Source organism: Acipenser ruthenus, chromosome 9, assembly GCF_902713425.1.
Source record: "Acipenser ruthenus chromosome 9, fAciRut3.2 maternal haplotype, whole genome shotgun sequence".
NCBI lineage: Eukaryota > Metazoa > Chordata > Actinopteri > Acipenseriformes > Acipenseridae > Acipenser > Acipenser ruthenus.
In genome coordinates, this window is record NC_081197.1 from 51,157,623 (window position 1) to 51,174,359 (window position 16,737).

The window sequence follows — 16,737 nt, forward strand, 5'->3', positions numbered from 1 at the left end:
ATTGTTATTGTTGTTATTATTATTATTATTATTATTATTATTATTATTATTATTATTATTATTATGAGAGAAGGAGAACTATTGTTGTGCCACATTGGAATACTTATGTTGGCAGATGCATATTTTTACAGTCAGAAATACACTAAAGACACTCATGGGCAGCAGTTAGATGCTGGGTTTTCTTAACATTGGAAGACAAAGGACCCTGTAACTAGATGAACCTCAGTTATGTTTCATGTTTTTAAACAGTCACCAAGCGCAGAGCTCCGATAATATTTCCATGCACGTTTTCAACACATTCTGAGCAATAAGAGGACCCTGAGGCATTAATCCAAGCACACATGATGTACTGTAGGTGGATTTAGGGAGCCAGGAATGCCACAATACAAATTCAAGACAGTATTTTGTTTTTGTAAGTTGAGAAGAAATCTAAATCATGCCATTGTGTGGTTACAAAAGATTATGCTCAAAGATCTAATAATACCAAGTGGACACTATGTGTTTTCTGTGTTTTTGTGGAACATTTTGTTGTAACAGTCTGTGAATGTGCATGTGCCCACACCATGCTGCAGAAGATTGTTATGCAGTTATTTGACTTGTATCTGCTTTACAACAGACATTAGAGTTCCCATGTTACTATCTACAGATATACAGTAATGTTTCACTTTGTTCTTGCTAAATTCCTACTAAGGAAAACTCTTTTATATTGTCTTTACATCAGGCATCCTCGTGAATGAGGACAGGGCAACACTGAAAATTAGATTTAAGTGAATTTATCCAGTGTAATTATACTTCGATATATGAATGTAGATCATTATCTTTTTCTTCTAGCAAACGGAAGTTCGTCTAAAGTGTGTGTTGGGATTACAGGGGCTTTACAGCAACACACTTTTTATTTCAAAACTGGAACTTTTTACAAGCCGCTTTAAGGTAATAATATTTTTTGGTTAAAAATCAAGCAAGATTTAGTTCATAATGTTGATATTATACTCCAGATCAGCCTATTACCACTGGGTTAATGAATGGTCAGCATACAATATTATAATGTAGAGCACCTCCAGGTTCACCTTAGGCCCTAAAACAACTCCATCCGATCATTAACTGACAGCCAAGGAATGAAGCCCATATGTTGTGTTGCTTAAATAATAGTATGCCTGAAGCAGTGAATATATTGGAACACTAGCATAAATATGTATCAGCCAGGACATATCTTTGAATAAGTCATGTAGTTAAAGTTAGTGACAGCAGTACTATGCTTTTCAGAATTTTTCTTTTTTTGTTGCATACTTCCATCCAATGTTCATACAACATTTTCACTGTATTGTTTTCTGATCTATCAGGACAGAATTATGTCTATGTTATTGGACAAAGACCATGAAGTAGCAGCGCAATCCATGAAACTGCTGATGTTCATATCACAGTAAGTTAACTAACCTGAGTTGAATAATATTATTATTATTATTTATTTCTTAGCAGACGCCCTTATCCAGGGCGACTTACAATTATTACAAGATATCACATTATTTTTACATACAATTACCCATTTATACAGTTGGGTTTTTTTTTTTACTGGATCAATCTAGGTAAAGCACCTTGCTCAAGGGTACAGCAGTAGTGTCCCCACCTGGGATTGAACCCACAACCCTCCGGTCAAGAGTCCAGAGCCCTAACCACTACTCCACACTGCTGCCCTTAATAATAGTTTATGTGCCCCTTTATGATAAAATGTACCCCTGTTTCCTTGCTCTTAACGTCCATTTCTAATGTTGCCTCACTGTTGCAACTCACTAACCGATTAGGAGAACTGAGGATCAATGAGAGCCCTCCGTACACCCAGTCAAGCCAGTGCCTTCTTTTAACTCATCAAACCTAAGTAATGGGTGTATACTAACAAGCCTGCAGACATTTAAGTTTACCGCAGTATTTTTGCAGTTTTCCCATGCTTTTCCCATGGTTATACTATGCATTTGCCATAGTTTAGCCATGTTTTTATTTTTTTATTTTTTTATATGCATTACCATACATCACTGGCGTTTCCAATGTTTACCTATACTATAACATGCATTCAGTGTGCTTTATTACATGTTATGATGCTTTTACTGTGGTAAACTCATAAGGGGTACCCTGGAGACAAGGGCCCAGCCTAGGAAGTCTCTTCCTAGCCTAGGCATAGGGCTTGACTAAATTGAAGTGTGTCTGAATGCTTTACGGCAGTGGCAGTAAAGGTTTACAGTTCGTCTCTCTTTTTTCCATATTTTTTTAAACATTTATTTGCTGTATTAAGTGAGCACTGATGTTCCTTTTATGTTTTGGGCTTCATTTTTTATTACATGAACTGTAGATTAAAGACAGCAGGGTTTCCCAGTGGCTTTTAGGCTGCAGTCCTTTGAACATCACCCACGTAGAGCGACTGCAGAATTTTGGTGAACTAAACATCAGCGTCTGTATTTACAAGAGTTCAGTCATAATATCACAGTATTATGTCTGGCATACACGGACATCTTTCTAAAGGCATGACAGCCTTCGATAAATACAGATATGTCCCAGGTCCCAACTCGAAAGACACTTCAAGTATTTCATTAATCACCAAGACATTACAGTCAATTTTCCTACCTCTTATTAGAATTGGCAATATTATCAGTGGCCCCCCTGATTGTTCAGAAGATCTTTTTATTCTTCAAGTACCAGGGAGCTGTGATTTTAACTTTCTAAAACTAAAATATTATATTTGAAAAAAACAATCAAAAAACAAAATGGTCTTCAGAAACAATTCATATGAAAGTATTTTAGAAAGGCAATTTAGCGTGCAATTGTCAGTTCTTCAAATTCTCTGTTATTCAAGATAAAAGTTTCTCTGTGTCTAAAGCGGAGGTAGAATGAACATTTCTCAGACCTAAAACAGAAATAAAACATGCTTGCAGATCTACTGAAGATGGCTGCCCTGCATGTTACCACATGGCCCTCAGAGCTGGGCAAACGAAGCAGGAAAGCGTTTCCAAATACAATCTTGAATCCAACACAAATGTGGACTCCATCCAAGTTTGAACATCTATTTGCATCAAAAAAGTGCAATTTTGGTTAAAAAAAAATGACGGTACTTACAACGGTTGGAGGTTATTAATGATACTTTCAGATTCTGTAATATGTAATATGAATCTGTTTTTCTTGCTTTAGGAATTGTGAGGATGTTTTGTCGCTTGAAGACTGTAAAACCATGTACCAGTTTGTATATTCTTCACACAGGCCATTGGCTACAACTGCAGGAGAGTTCCTGTATAAAAAGTAGGTTTATTCTTTAAAATAAAGAAATATACATCATCATTACTAGAAGTGGACAAATATTACCATGTGTAGAAATGGGTTGTTATGTGCATAGTATTTAACGTCATTCTAATGCTCTAAAATTGTACAGTATAGACCATTGTCTGCAGTTGTGCCCGTTTCATGAAATTGGCAAACAATGATGGGCAGTTTTTTACCTGTTGCATAAAATAATTGGCTAAAGTAACCTAATACAGAGACCAAAAATGCTCCGCTCCCTTGTGCATTGTTTTACTTGCATTCTCAATTGTTTTGGCTAATTTGGTATTTGCTACGGTAAAAATCTGAATGTGGTCAATCTTAAGTTTTACTGGCAAATGTCAACTTTTACAAAATAAGGTGGTAAATGTTCGAAATTATGAAGAAAAAGATTGCTTTTCAGACATCTACTGGTTAATCTTATGATTTACCAAAGAATATTGGTAAATGCAGATATATCATTGAAAAATGTATTTATTCATGCATACACATTTTCCATTAACTTTGACATCGATGTATCTCTGCATGCAAATATTTCATTAACAAAAAAAACATTAATGTCAAACAATGTATATTTCTGCATACACATTTTCCATTAACAAAATAATCATTAATGAGCTTACAGTAACGCACAGTTGAGCAATTCAATATTGTGATCTACTTATGTAGGAAAACCAATGTTCTGGTAAATTTGCGTATAAAACAATTCACAATGGTGCTGAAGGATTTTGTACTCCAAATACGTATAGTTTGATGAAAAATAACATTCTGTTAAATGCAAATTAAATAATTTAGGAACTTTGTTTTTCAACAGAAAATCACACTTTGGTTATGACAAAAACACAACAAATACAGGCAGTGAATAGATATATTTACTTGCTATTGCAGCATGGTAGACTCAGCCTTAGTAGTATGCCAGGTGTTTTAATCGGTTAGATATGTAGTAAAATACTTCTAGCCACTAATGGAGTTACTCCTGAAGCCTTACGATGTGTGAACGAGAGACATTTGGTCATTAGCCAAAGATTTACCAGTAAATGTCAGAAGTAAAGTGTTCTCATGTTTATTTTTTAAAGATATTCGGTCATTAGCCAAAGCCCCTTGGTTATTCTTGAGGTTTACTGGTAAATGTCAGAAATGAAGAGCTATCATGTTTATTTCGTACATTTACTGTTTTACTTGGTAAATGTCGACATTTACCAGTAAATCTTAAGATATGACAATATTCTGACTTTTACCATAACACATATACTTGTGCTTCTTAATTCAATAAAGAATTGGCATGTATTGTGTGAACAAGTAACATTTTGCCTAATAAATATCCGAGTAATACAATATTAAAATGCCAACCAGACAGGTTCAAAATATTCAACTATAAACATGATAAAATATAATTGGCACTAAACGTCTGCCATTTTAATAGTTGAGGGAGAAAGCAAATCTCCCCTGGTGGTTGTTGTTGTTTTGAGTAGCATCCTGAGATGTTCTGTCAGTTGTTGCTTGTGTGGATTGCTGTGTTGTGGTGCTTGCCAGACTCCTGCAACACGAGATTTACAAAGGTTTTGCTCTTTTCCTTCACAGTCTGCTTAGCCATCACCAAGTACCAGAACAAGAAGATGAAGTGTCAAAGCAAAAAGGAAGAAACAATCATTACACCTCCACTATTAAAACTCTCATACAGTTCTTTCAGGAGAATGAGGTCAGAAATCGATATTTGATACATCTCTACACATGCGCAGGCATACTCTATTATAGTATTATAGTGATGTGCTATTGGTTGATTGTGATGTTCTTTAATCCAGTACTCACATTCCTTTACCATGTTATCTTGGGCTTTACAATGAATTTTCCATGGTATGCCATGCAAAACTTTTATATATAAGTGTGACACAGTTTGAGCTAGCCCTTGAAACTATTTCGATCACACTAAATTAAGTAAAATCCATCATCTAAAAATCTCTAACAATCATCACAATCAATGGTCCTGGTTTGCTGTTTAAATTGAAGTCATACTTCTGCTTTTGAGATATTGTACTGTATCTGTTTGTACAGTTTGATAATGATTCTAATGCTGTTTTAATGGACAATGCAGAGAAATACCATGGAGAAATAAAAACTAGTCCTTTATACATAGTAAAACAATACATCTGAAGAAAATTGAACTAACTGTGTGGTAGAAATAGGTACCTGCCTGGAATCTTGTGTTCCATCAACTTTTACAACTTCTTTCAAAGATGCAGTTATTTGACCATTCCTCATCGTCTGTGTCATAAAACTGATAGTACATAAGGCAGTAATCTCTATGTGGTTTTTAGGGTCTAATGTCACTCTGGCTTATCGACTTGCTTTTAATGGCTGGGCTTTACTACTTCTCGGGTAACAAATAAAATGACTGGTGATCTCAGCATCTAGTGGATATTCGCCCACATCACAAAACCACCACACGCAAATAAACAGGAAGTTGTCACAATTATCCTTTCACATCTAAATTCCTGGGCTAAGAACAACTATCTGTAGACCACATCACTTAAATGGATGTGTACATCCACACATTTGAATATCCTATTGAATGTTCTGTATTGTGGGTTCTACTTGGGTACTTTTTTGACATGCTTACTATTCCTGTAAACATTGCTTCTGAAAAGACTTCAAGAGAATTCACCTGTGCTTGTTTGCAGTTGCACAAGCACGTGTCCTATCTAGTGGACAGCCTGTGGGATTGCGCGTCTCCTCTACTGAAGGACTGGGAGTCTGTGACTGCGCTTCTACTGGACGACCCACAACAAGGGGAAGGTAAGACTGATGCTCGGAGAAGCTTGCACTGCTGCCTTTTCTTTTCAGAGTTTTAATGTCTGGTTCCCACTGCTAATGACTCTGTATCTTTCTTTGAAGCACAGTGACCACTACAACTTTGTCTCAACGGCATTCTTAATGTAAATTAGGTTCATGTCATCATTGTCCGAAGGACTTGGAATAAAAATGTGGTGTTTATCTTACATTTTTTTTTTTTTTGGTTGCATTTTTACAGTTTTAGACACTTTTTACCACAAAACTGTGCTCCTCTTTAAGTAATACTGGCCGACATCATTTAGTGAAACTTCCTGTAAAACCTTAACATATGACATCAGCAAGCCTAGCTACCAGTACATTCATAGTCCCTGGTTTTCCCCCTGTAGTACTGTATGCCAGCTAGTAGAATTGTTTAATTGGGACAGAATTCGTACACAAGCACTATCTAGTGAGAACAGGTATAACATATGGGTTAGCTGTCAAATTGTTTATTCCCTCAGGACTGAATGACTCTCAGCAATCCATTCTGATTGAGATTCTGCTGGCCTCGGTGCGGCAGGCTGCAGAGGGACACCCACCTGCCGGGAGAGGGACTGGAAAAAAGGTCTGACCAAGCAGAAAAGCAACGTTCATATTAAAAATGATATTAACATTCCTGTGACAGTGATAAGTTTTGACGTAAAGTAGCCTACAGTTATACAATCAACTACAACAATAGATACCTTTTGAATAAGAGCAAACGTAGGATATTAATAGAATAAAATTAGATCCAGTATACTAAACACAAGAAGGAATTGAAGAATGAAATGAGGGGTGAATAATATGTTTTTTATAAAGTACGCAGAACATTACAATGAAAAGAGATGTACTGGAACGATAAAGCATTATTGAACACGTTATTACATTCAAAACATGCTGTTTAGAAGATTACATCGTCTCCCAGAAACCTCAAAACAGACATTGAAAAAAGATTTTAAAAGAAATCATAAAATGTGGTCTACAAGCCAAACAAATTAGGTTTTACTTACATAACAGTCTCCACTACTAATGTTGATAAAATAACAGCTCATATCTCATAATTAGGTATTTGTGCTTAAAAACATAATTGTTAGTTCTTAATACTGTTTTTTTTTTTTTAACCAGGTCTTTCCTGCTAAAGAAAGGAAAGTTCAGGTGGATGACTGTGTCAAAATCATTGAACATTTCATTGTGGTGCTGCCAGAACTCCTGGCCAAGGTACCTATTTGCTTTTTATACATATTAGAAAGCAATACAGTAGCACCTTGTGTTTTAAATTGTTTTTTGTTTAAATTGCATTCTGCTCTTCCAGTATTCAACAGATGCAAACAAGGTGACTAGTCTTCTACAGATACCTCAGTATTTCAGCATGGATGTCTACAGCACCTGCAGCCGCATAGAAGGGGTAAACGTCTAAGAAACCTATTGATACAGTCCAGCTGAGTAGTAATTGAAAATCACTTTGTTCAGTGTTCCACTTTTACACACACCTAAATGCATCTATATGACTCCCTGTTTGTTTTGAAGCACTTGGATGTGTTGCTGAAGCAGATGAAGGATGTTATAGAAAAGCACACAGGACCAGAGGTTCTGGAAGCCGGCTCCAGAGCATACCAGGCCCTCTGGAGCAAGGAGATGGCCATACACAACCAAGTTAATGTCTCCAGGAGTCAGCTTATCGACCAATGGGTGGACAAATTCAATCAACTACTTGAAGACTTCCTGCAGGAGGTGGGTGTTTCAGCCTCAGTAGTATGCCAGGTGTATTAGTCATGTTAGATTTGTAGTAAAATACTTATACCCACTAATGGTAGGTTGTTTACCACCAAGTCAAATTCTGCTTCAAATATAATAAATGATCTCAGCCTGGCATCATAATGATATGTTTGACTGAGGTACTATTTTTATGCCTTCAAATAGAATGGGAGAAATTGTATTTACAGCATCCTGGAAAAAGTGTTGGGCCACTACCCAACTCCACACATTTAGCGTTATGTGGGGCCCCCTATACTGTGGATGAAAGCTGCTGGGGAAAACCTTCTGAAAGATTTCAGAGTGTTTTGAGTTTAACTTGTCTGCATTCTTCATGCTGTGCACCTGTTCAGATCAGTACTCTTGCTGGAAGAGATTCTCATACATCAGCCTGTTCTGGCAGTAAAATGTTTTCCCTTTGTCATTTTGTATCACATTCCACATGTCTGTTTTAGAGCACTGGCTGGCTCACTGGTCACCCTATTGCTCTTCCCACTAATTTGAGACTTGACTATTATGCTTCATTCAAAGTCACATAGCTCTCTTATTTGAGATATGACTTCAAACTGGACTGCATTAGCCGTAACCTTTTATACCTGTTACTGTCAGTAATTTGAAAATAAGCAAATAATGACTGAGGTAATATTGTCCTTATTGGGGGTGGTCCAACACGTTATCATTTTCTTTGTCTTTCTAGGTAAGCAAAAATAAATTGCATTTTAAAAAAATATAACATGTTTTGTTTTAGGGAGAGAGTCTCTCTGCCAATGAAGAAGTCGTCTACCAGATTTTATCCACGCTAAAAAGAATTACTGCCTTTCATAAGTATGATATACTTTTTGCATTGATTTTAATGAATGAGTTTGTGTGCATGTGTCTTGTAGGTTTTAAAGTAATGAAACACATATATGCAAGCTAGCACATACACATTTGATTTCTCTTTTATTAATGGAGTTGCTTTTTATTATTATATTACTGTAACTCCTAGGCACCCACCCAGCAGGAGAAAAACAACATTCATGAGATTACATAGACAGATTTGCTTTCATCTGATTTTGATGCTTCACATTACCGCACATAGTATAGTAATGGAGAGGTAAAGCTTTGGTGTACACCCCTTACTTTTGTAATATGATGTTAAGCTGGTATCATATGTTCTGGGGCAATTTCCAAGTTTGAATTATATCAAATGAAATAATGTCCACTGTAAAAGTTGAAATAATATTGCCTCCTTTTGTATTTCTTAGTGCCCATGATCTGTCAAAATGGAATCTGTATGACAGTGTTTCAAGAATTCTTACAGCAGGGAGCGAACATGGAGGAATACCCCACCAGGTAAAACAGCTCTTTTTTTTTTTAGCTGAGAAGTTTTAATCACCTCTGTGGCCTCAAAAGGACTCTCACATGTATTCTCTTTATATTCAGCTGGTACAACCATTAACCTCCCCCTGCAGCGCTATATAGAACAAATGTGACATTTCTGACATCAGTGAGTTAATGGTATATCAGATTAACTTGGATATAAGACATGTCTGAGAACTCTTTTGTGTCCTACATTGTCGTCTTTGTACATTGGAATCCAAAAATACACCAGATTATTATCAGTGGCTGCCAGAGATGATGCCTAAGAAGAACTTGGTCACAGATGTCTTAAAAATGCATTCCAGTATTTAGCTGGCTAAATAAAAACACTGTTTTTTTGTTTTGTCTTGTTTTGTTTGCTAACAGATTACCATTCAAGCATTACAGTGTACTTGCTACAGTGTTCTGTGGCAAATAACCACATGTCTTGAAGGTGCCTTTTCCAAGGTATGTACTGTACACATTAGTATCAATCTATTCTCAGCTGACATTCTTATCCTAGTTTTATCACATTGAGACTTGTGGCCTACACAGTTCTGAAACCAGCAACTGACATTGAAGGATAACCTGAATGAGCTGGCAGTTGGAATTTCATTTCAAATCTGTTCATAATGAAGTGATAGGACTGACACTTATTATAAACAACGTTAAGTGTACCCCATGTTAATATTGTCAGAATGCACAGTAGGTGTTTTGAAGCGCAAAGACATATTTGACAGGAACTGTGTTTTTCCTCCATGTTTTTGTCTAGTTTTATACTGCTTATAAATTAGTTTATACCTTTATGAAATTGTGTCTGCACAAAAAATAGGGCTAAAAGATTAGACACAGCCTGAACTGCCTATCATAGGAATCAACACAATGTTGTGTTTTGTTTTTTTGTTTTTTTTGTGTTTTTTTTACAAAATAGGAGAACTAAATATTTCAGTCTCTTATCTCTTGTATTGGGAAGCTATAGTTTTAGCAAAGTAAACCAAAAACAAATTATAGATTGCATAAGTATAGCACATAGTAGGCTAAACTATGGTAGAATGTTGTAAACGCACACCAGTGAATTATATATAAATGTAAAATTTGACAAGATTGTGGTACACTGACTAAAGTAAACAGAGGTTCTTCACTAGAATTGAATTTGATTAAAATAGTTAATGGCATGGACATACAAATAATGAATTTAATTTAATTTCATAAATGCAAACCATGGGGGAGCAGTCTCTTTCATGATATTTTTCATGTCTTGATTGACCTTTGACACACCTGAAATGAAATATTGATGGACATTATGAACACTTACAGAACAAAATAGTACATTTAATTCTTATGCACCAGAAGTGTGAGGATTCCAGTTTGTGTCGATTGACTTTTTCATCAATAATTGACAACCTGGACAGTAATCTGAGTCTGCACCTATGAATATTTTGCAATCTGCAATTCTAATCTTAGTGGCATTTGACTTTAATGGTAAGCTGTTTCTAAATTAAAAAAACATTCAGCAGAAAATAAGGACATGCATTAAAATGACCTAAATGGATGAAATTTAAGAATTTTATTATACTGCTGGATCCTTTGTAAAATCACTGAAACACCATAAGTCCTGCAGACTATTTAATATTCATGATGCTTATTTGTTACATAAAAATCTAAATTGTAACCTTTATCCACCTTTGTTACAGTCTTAATGAGTATATTTTTTGTAAATGAAAACCACAACCATTTAAATTAGGATGACAGACTGTTACAAGATGTTTTCTGAGGGGAAAAGGTGTTTTTTAATGAGTTTATAATGTTTTGGTATTTCTTGAATATTGTTATCAGTATAAAGGCATGCCCATATTTAATATATATTTAGCTTTTCTGAGCAATAACCAAGCTTGATGGTGCAATTTATAATATTATTTTGCCGCCTATCTGTAATTCTAATAGTGCCTTTGGAGAATGTCACAAAGAAGACCATATTGACCAAAGTGCATAGAATTCTAAACTTTTGAAGAATAGTAACCAGACACTGGGGAATTCTATTTTAGTGTAAAATGCAACTGGCTCATGAGACACTACAGCCTTTAATGTAAAACATATTAAAAACAAAGTGTGTATGTGTGGGATCTACCGTTATCACACAATTCTATCTTTTTTTTTCTTTTTTTTTTCTCAGGAGAATGTTTTGGCCCAGCGCAGTCAGCTGAGAAGCTTTTGTGAGATGTGCCAAAACTGCCTCTCCCATGAACACCCAGCTGTAAAAGAACAGGTCAGTTTGGAGTTGCATGTGAGCAAGGAAGAAAAAAAAACCATGGATGTATTCCATAAGTCTAGCATTTACATTTTACACTTATATCATTCATTATCAACAACATAGCATTGGAGAGAGAAACAACATTGTAACTAACAAAAAGACGAATTTGAAAATATCTAAACAAAAATCAGCCGTCATGATTGTTGTGGAATTGTGTGTTATTGTGTGCTTGTTGTCAGGCAGTAGTCCTGTTTTTCAAATCTTACATTGGCGTGCTTGAACTGTTACAGTGATACATTGTAGAAGATTTGGTTTCGGGCAGCGGTATCACTGAATAGTTGACTAGTCGACCTCAGAAACTGGCAGTCAACTAATTGCATGTCTTGTAATTGTAATTGCGAAGTGTGCGGTTTCAGATGGCCAGAAGTGCAGTTGTGGTTACAGTTCATTATAAATGACATTTTAATGTATCATTTTTTGAAATCCAAACAGTTATAAAGTGTTTTGAAATGGTACGTTCAAATTAGTAGTCGTTCTACCCCTAGTTTTGTTCATATTTTATATGTTGAATATTTTTAAATTAATTTTATTGAAACTAATCATTATCACTGAGTGTAACTAATCATTATCACTGAGTGTAACTGATAGTTCACCCATAGTTTGTAATTAATGCTGGTTAAGAATGGGCAAATATACTTAAAAATGTAAAACCTATGTTGATTTGTGGTGCTGGGGGTACATTTGTGTTTCACTGCATTAACTAAATATCTTGCTATCCCTGGATGGATAATCATCCACTCTTCAAATATATGCAAGTTATTGATAGAATGTTAGATATGGCAGTATTGTATTACTTGACAATACTATATTACAGATGTAATACCATCCATAATCAATCAACAAATAGAAATGTACCTTCTCATAAAGAAAATAAAGTTGGTGCCCTTTTGAAGTTGTGATTCATGAGAGTTTGAATTGCTTTTAGGCTTTCACGGTCCTGTGTGACACACTGATTGCCTGTAGCTACCAACTCCACTCTGGTGAACGACATGATTTGGCTCCTCTTGTGTACACTCCAGACGCAAAGCTGCAAAGAGCACTGCTCACATTCATCCAAGAGCAAGTCTTCACCGAGGTGGAGCAAGAGACCCAAAGCAAAGGTGAGCCCATGTTCTGCAGGAAGTGTAAATTGTGTTGCTCTTGGAGCTCATTATTGTATTGTCAAGGCATTGGTGGCTAATGTATTTGTTTTAATTGTCTGGTGGCAGCTCCACCATGCATGCAGTTTGTCACATGCACACATTCACACATCACAAGTTGTACAACAGTTGTCTAAAACTGCACAATCAGATGAACTGGATAAGTTGTATGAAGAATCCATCCAATCGACGATTAGCATGCAGAATCACAGAAGTTATGGTCCTGGGTGAAAATCCAAGCTTGCAGGCCAATGTTATAATATTCATGGCCAGCAGATGGCACTTGCTATACATAGTGCAACAATTATTTCAAAAATTCTGCATGGCTGTGTTTGGAAAGTAAATGTTGAAATCTGATTTACTGTATAAAACTGGCCTTGCAGCTGGGTGTTTTATTATTATTTTTCTTTACAATGTTTTTTGCAGAATCAGCATTGAAATAAGTAGTATAAAACAATATTGCCTCTAATAAAGATATATTGTTTGAAACTGTATCATAGTGTAAATAAATATAAGCATGTATAAATAAAATATGGTAAGCACAGCACAGCTATCTTCTGGACTTAGAGTCTTCAGTCATCTTACACAAATCAGAAGCCACATATATTTTCTGTGATAAACTATGTATTTAAGGTGCATTCAAAGTTTACTAGATTTAGTACATTTCTATTTGTGTCCAGTTTGGGGCATTTTAGAAGCCTGTATCCTCAAATATTATTCAAAATGATGTGTACATAGATTTTGCTTAAGACTATAGAGAATAGCACTAAACAAATGCACTACTCAATTCCACGGATAATGGCCCTATTGGTGTTTTGTTGTGTGTTCTGAAACTGAAATGAAATCCATTATTGGCCTCCCAGTATGATAGAGTAACACAGCTGCAATGGCCAGATGACTTCATTTTCTGACTTTTTTTGCAGCTCTAAAGCAATAAGATAAACCTTTATTAATTTAGGACATGTTATACCTTGGTGATGTGGTGCCAGCAAGGGGAATACAACTGCTGGATCCTCGGTAGTTAAGGCTATTACCTTTATGAAAAAAAAAATATATATGTTAGCTTGGGTTTACCTGCTGCTATTACTTTATCTCTGTAACGTGAGGTTTAATAAACCACGTTTGAGTGTAATAATAACATCTAATTAAATCAATATCCCTTTTTTCTGCCATGACAGCCAGTGAGAATGGAGATGAGGTCAATAAACTGGATGAACTCCACAGGAGGAGGAGTCTGCTGGCGGCCTACTGTAAGCTGGTCGTACACAGTGTGGTAGAGATGACCACAGCTGCAGAGATTTTTAAACAGTACATGAAGGTAACTGTTGATTCACATGTCTTTTGTTATTTTTAAAGTATTTAAAACAGAGATGGAGGAGACTTATTTCATGTACTGTAAATTACTGAAAGGACATTTTTCATATTGTTTAGTTTCTTTAAGAGCCAGTCGCTTCACATACTACTTTCATACTTTCATAAAACAGTAAGGGAAATGTAAAAAAACCCAAACATTTTAAGCTACTTGCTCTTTATTTAAAACGGCAATTGTTTTTGTGTTCTTTTTTTTTCAATTGATATAGTACCTGTGGTCCATGAGCAAATCCCAAGTGGTCCCTGAAAGAAATCCTATTGACAAATTGTATTGCCATTTACTACACACCCAAACCGTAAATCTGCATCATTATACCAAACACATCAACTCAACAAATAAGCTACACCACAGTTGGTATCCTACTGTCGTTGGGTCTTTCCATGTCAAAAGAACCAGACCCGTTAGCTTCTCAACCTTAGAATGCCCTTCAAATTGTAATACGTCATGCAGGAAGGTTTTTGATTGAAGCATCCAAAGTATCACATATTTGATCACAATATCTCTAGCATACATATGTACTATGTAAAAATACTGGTTCCAAATTTGAGGTCTGTTTTATATAATATATTTGCAGTTAAGCTACATATGTGAGTTCCTGGAATATCGCAGCTTTATCTGTACAATCACTAGCAGAAGTGACTGGAGTCTTACAAGATTTACTGCTGGTTTCACAGTCATCATTTTCAATTGTCCAAAATTAAGATGAATTAGAAATCAGTTCATGAAAGGATTATAGTTTTCCTTTCCACATATTTTCTTTGTTTAAAAATATCCACAGGGTAAAAGATTCAAAAGAAAGACTAAATATGGCACACAAATATTTACAGTGTTATACATGCTAAGTGTAAACAAACATACTTATATTATATACAAAATAAAAGCATGTTTAAAAACCCAGCAACAATGAACAATGAGTAAGTTTAGATCCCTAAAACTAAACCATTTACTCGTAAGCCCATAGAGTATGACATAGTTCAATCAAGGGTGCGGTCATTGAAAGGAAACCATCAGATCTCATCTAATCTGACACAGAGGAATTTAAAAACAACATGGTACCAATTCCACTTTACTCAGGAACAAAGACTAAGTCAGTGAATATTGGTGTGCATAGTGTGTATCATTATATACGATGTTTGCGGTAATACATTGCCATAAAGAATCACAGGCAGCTACTTCAATTCTTTTGTTAATACTAATAATAATGTTTTGTGGAAATTCAGTCTTCTGTAGACTGCATGCATGCAGGTATAGTGGAAAGGGATATTGGAGGTGTGCTCCAGGTTGTCTTAAAGGACATATAGTATGATATAGAAACAGGTCAACAGAGTAGAAAGGTGAAAATATCACAAATAACAAAAGCAAGCAAAATGATAAAAAATATCTCAATATTAGAGCAACACAAGTACAAGAAACTATTACAATGGCATTTGTAGCTATGTCTTTTAAAAGAGTTTAGACAGTTGTCAAGTTATTTAATTAGTAAAAGATATTGTATTAAATTCTTGCAGGTCCTTTTAATAATAATTATTCATATTTCTTTCTTATCGACAGTACTATAATGATTTTGGAGACATTATTAAAGAGACACTTAGCAGGACCAGGCAGATGGACAGGATCCAAAGTGCGAGGACACTTGTCCTTTGCTTACAGCAGGTATGTGGACTCCAAATCAGAACTGGTGGCACAAGACACATCGAGCACTCCACTAAAGCACATCTGCTAACGCTCCCATTTTCCCAGCCAGATAAAGACACGTGCCAAATGTTCCAGGGCACCCAGCTACAAAGGGGCCTCACAGCCTGTCACCACTTCACTGGATCATTGAGATGTAACAGCTCTGGCTTACGAGGGAACATTCCATTATTATTATGCATCTGACATTTAATAATGACTTTGTGGGGTTATTTCCGCAGCATTAAAAGGAGGGCTGGTACAGTGAAGTGGACTTGAATTTTAATATTTTTACAGCCTGTTCTCATCAATATGTTTTTTGCTAAGTTATCATTTGGAATACAATACTGGTATCCAACATACTCAAATGGAGTTTAAATCCTGGCAACTTAATAAAATGTACTGGGTAAGCTGTCATTTTGAACTTTTGGCCATGGCTTCTGCTGAACATCAGTAACTTGTGTAATGTAATGTAAGTGGGAAGCACCTGCCAAATCAAGCACCTACTAAGTATTCTATTGAGTCGCTGATATCTGGTGTCTTGTCTATAGTGACAGTCTGAGATGAGCTGACTAGGATAATGCAGCAGTGATTCACTGGGCTCTATTCATAAAGCAGCCCTTTGTTTTATAGGTTACCATTGTTAATGGTCAACCTTGAAAAATATTATTAAAATGTTGTTTTAAGTATTTAAGACCCATATTTACTACTGTAGGTTCTCCCTTCTTTCTTGTACAGCTTTTTCTCAGGTTAAAACAAGAGCAAGGCAGCAGCAGTTGTGGATCATCCATCCAGACCATCAGCACAATTAAGGAGCTTGCTAGACGTTTCTCCCTGACCTTCGGCTGGGATCAAATCAAATCGAGAGAATCCGTAGCCATGATGCACAAGTAGGTTCAGGAAATGCTGTTTTCCCTGTGACTATGGCTTGAGGTTAAATCTTTCATTAACGTTTGCAGGGTCAAATGGGTGTAAACGCAGATAGGCACATACTAATACTTTCTCTTTAACCAATGCACTCAAAACATTATTGCAGAATATCA

At 35.8% G+C, this 16,737-nt stretch overlaps 1 protein-coding gene across 2 annotated transcripts in view; it reads left to right on the top strand.

Moving 5' to 3' along the window:
- The window catches only part of si:ch211-269e2.1 (cohesin subunit SA-2), a 33,340-nt gene that overhangs the window by 10,180 nt on the left and 6,423 nt on the right, over positions 1 to 16,737 (top strand). For both annotated transcript variants that reach the window (XM_059030207.1, XM_059030208.1), the window contains exons 12-28: positions 832 to 930; positions 1,341 to 1,420; positions 3,175 to 3,282; positions 4,882 to 4,999; positions 5,979 to 6,093; positions 6,591 to 6,694; positions 7,234 to 7,326; positions 7,421 to 7,513; positions 7,636 to 7,839; positions 8,609 to 8,685; positions 9,108 to 9,195; positions 9,589 to 9,669; positions 11,375 to 11,467; positions 12,438 to 12,612; positions 13,830 to 13,969; positions 15,575 to 15,676; positions 16,433 to 16,584. In XM_059030207.1, coding sequence (XP_058886190.1) covers positions 832 to 930; positions 1,341 to 1,420; positions 3,175 to 3,282; positions 4,882 to 4,999; positions 5,979 to 6,093; positions 6,591 to 6,694; positions 7,234 to 7,326; positions 7,421 to 7,513; positions 7,636 to 7,839; positions 8,609 to 8,685; positions 9,108 to 9,195; positions 9,589 to 9,669; positions 11,375 to 11,467; positions 12,438 to 12,612; positions 13,830 to 13,969; positions 15,575 to 15,676; positions 16,433 to 16,584 — 1,922 coding nt within the window. The remainder of the gene's footprint in view (positions 1 to 831; positions 931 to 1,340; positions 1,421 to 3,174; positions 3,283 to 4,881; positions 5,000 to 5,978; positions 6,094 to 6,590; positions 6,695 to 7,233; positions 7,327 to 7,420; positions 7,514 to 7,635; positions 7,840 to 8,608; positions 8,686 to 9,107; positions 9,196 to 9,588; positions 9,670 to 11,374; positions 11,468 to 12,437; positions 12,613 to 13,829; positions 13,970 to 15,574; positions 15,677 to 16,432; positions 16,585 to 16,737) is intronic.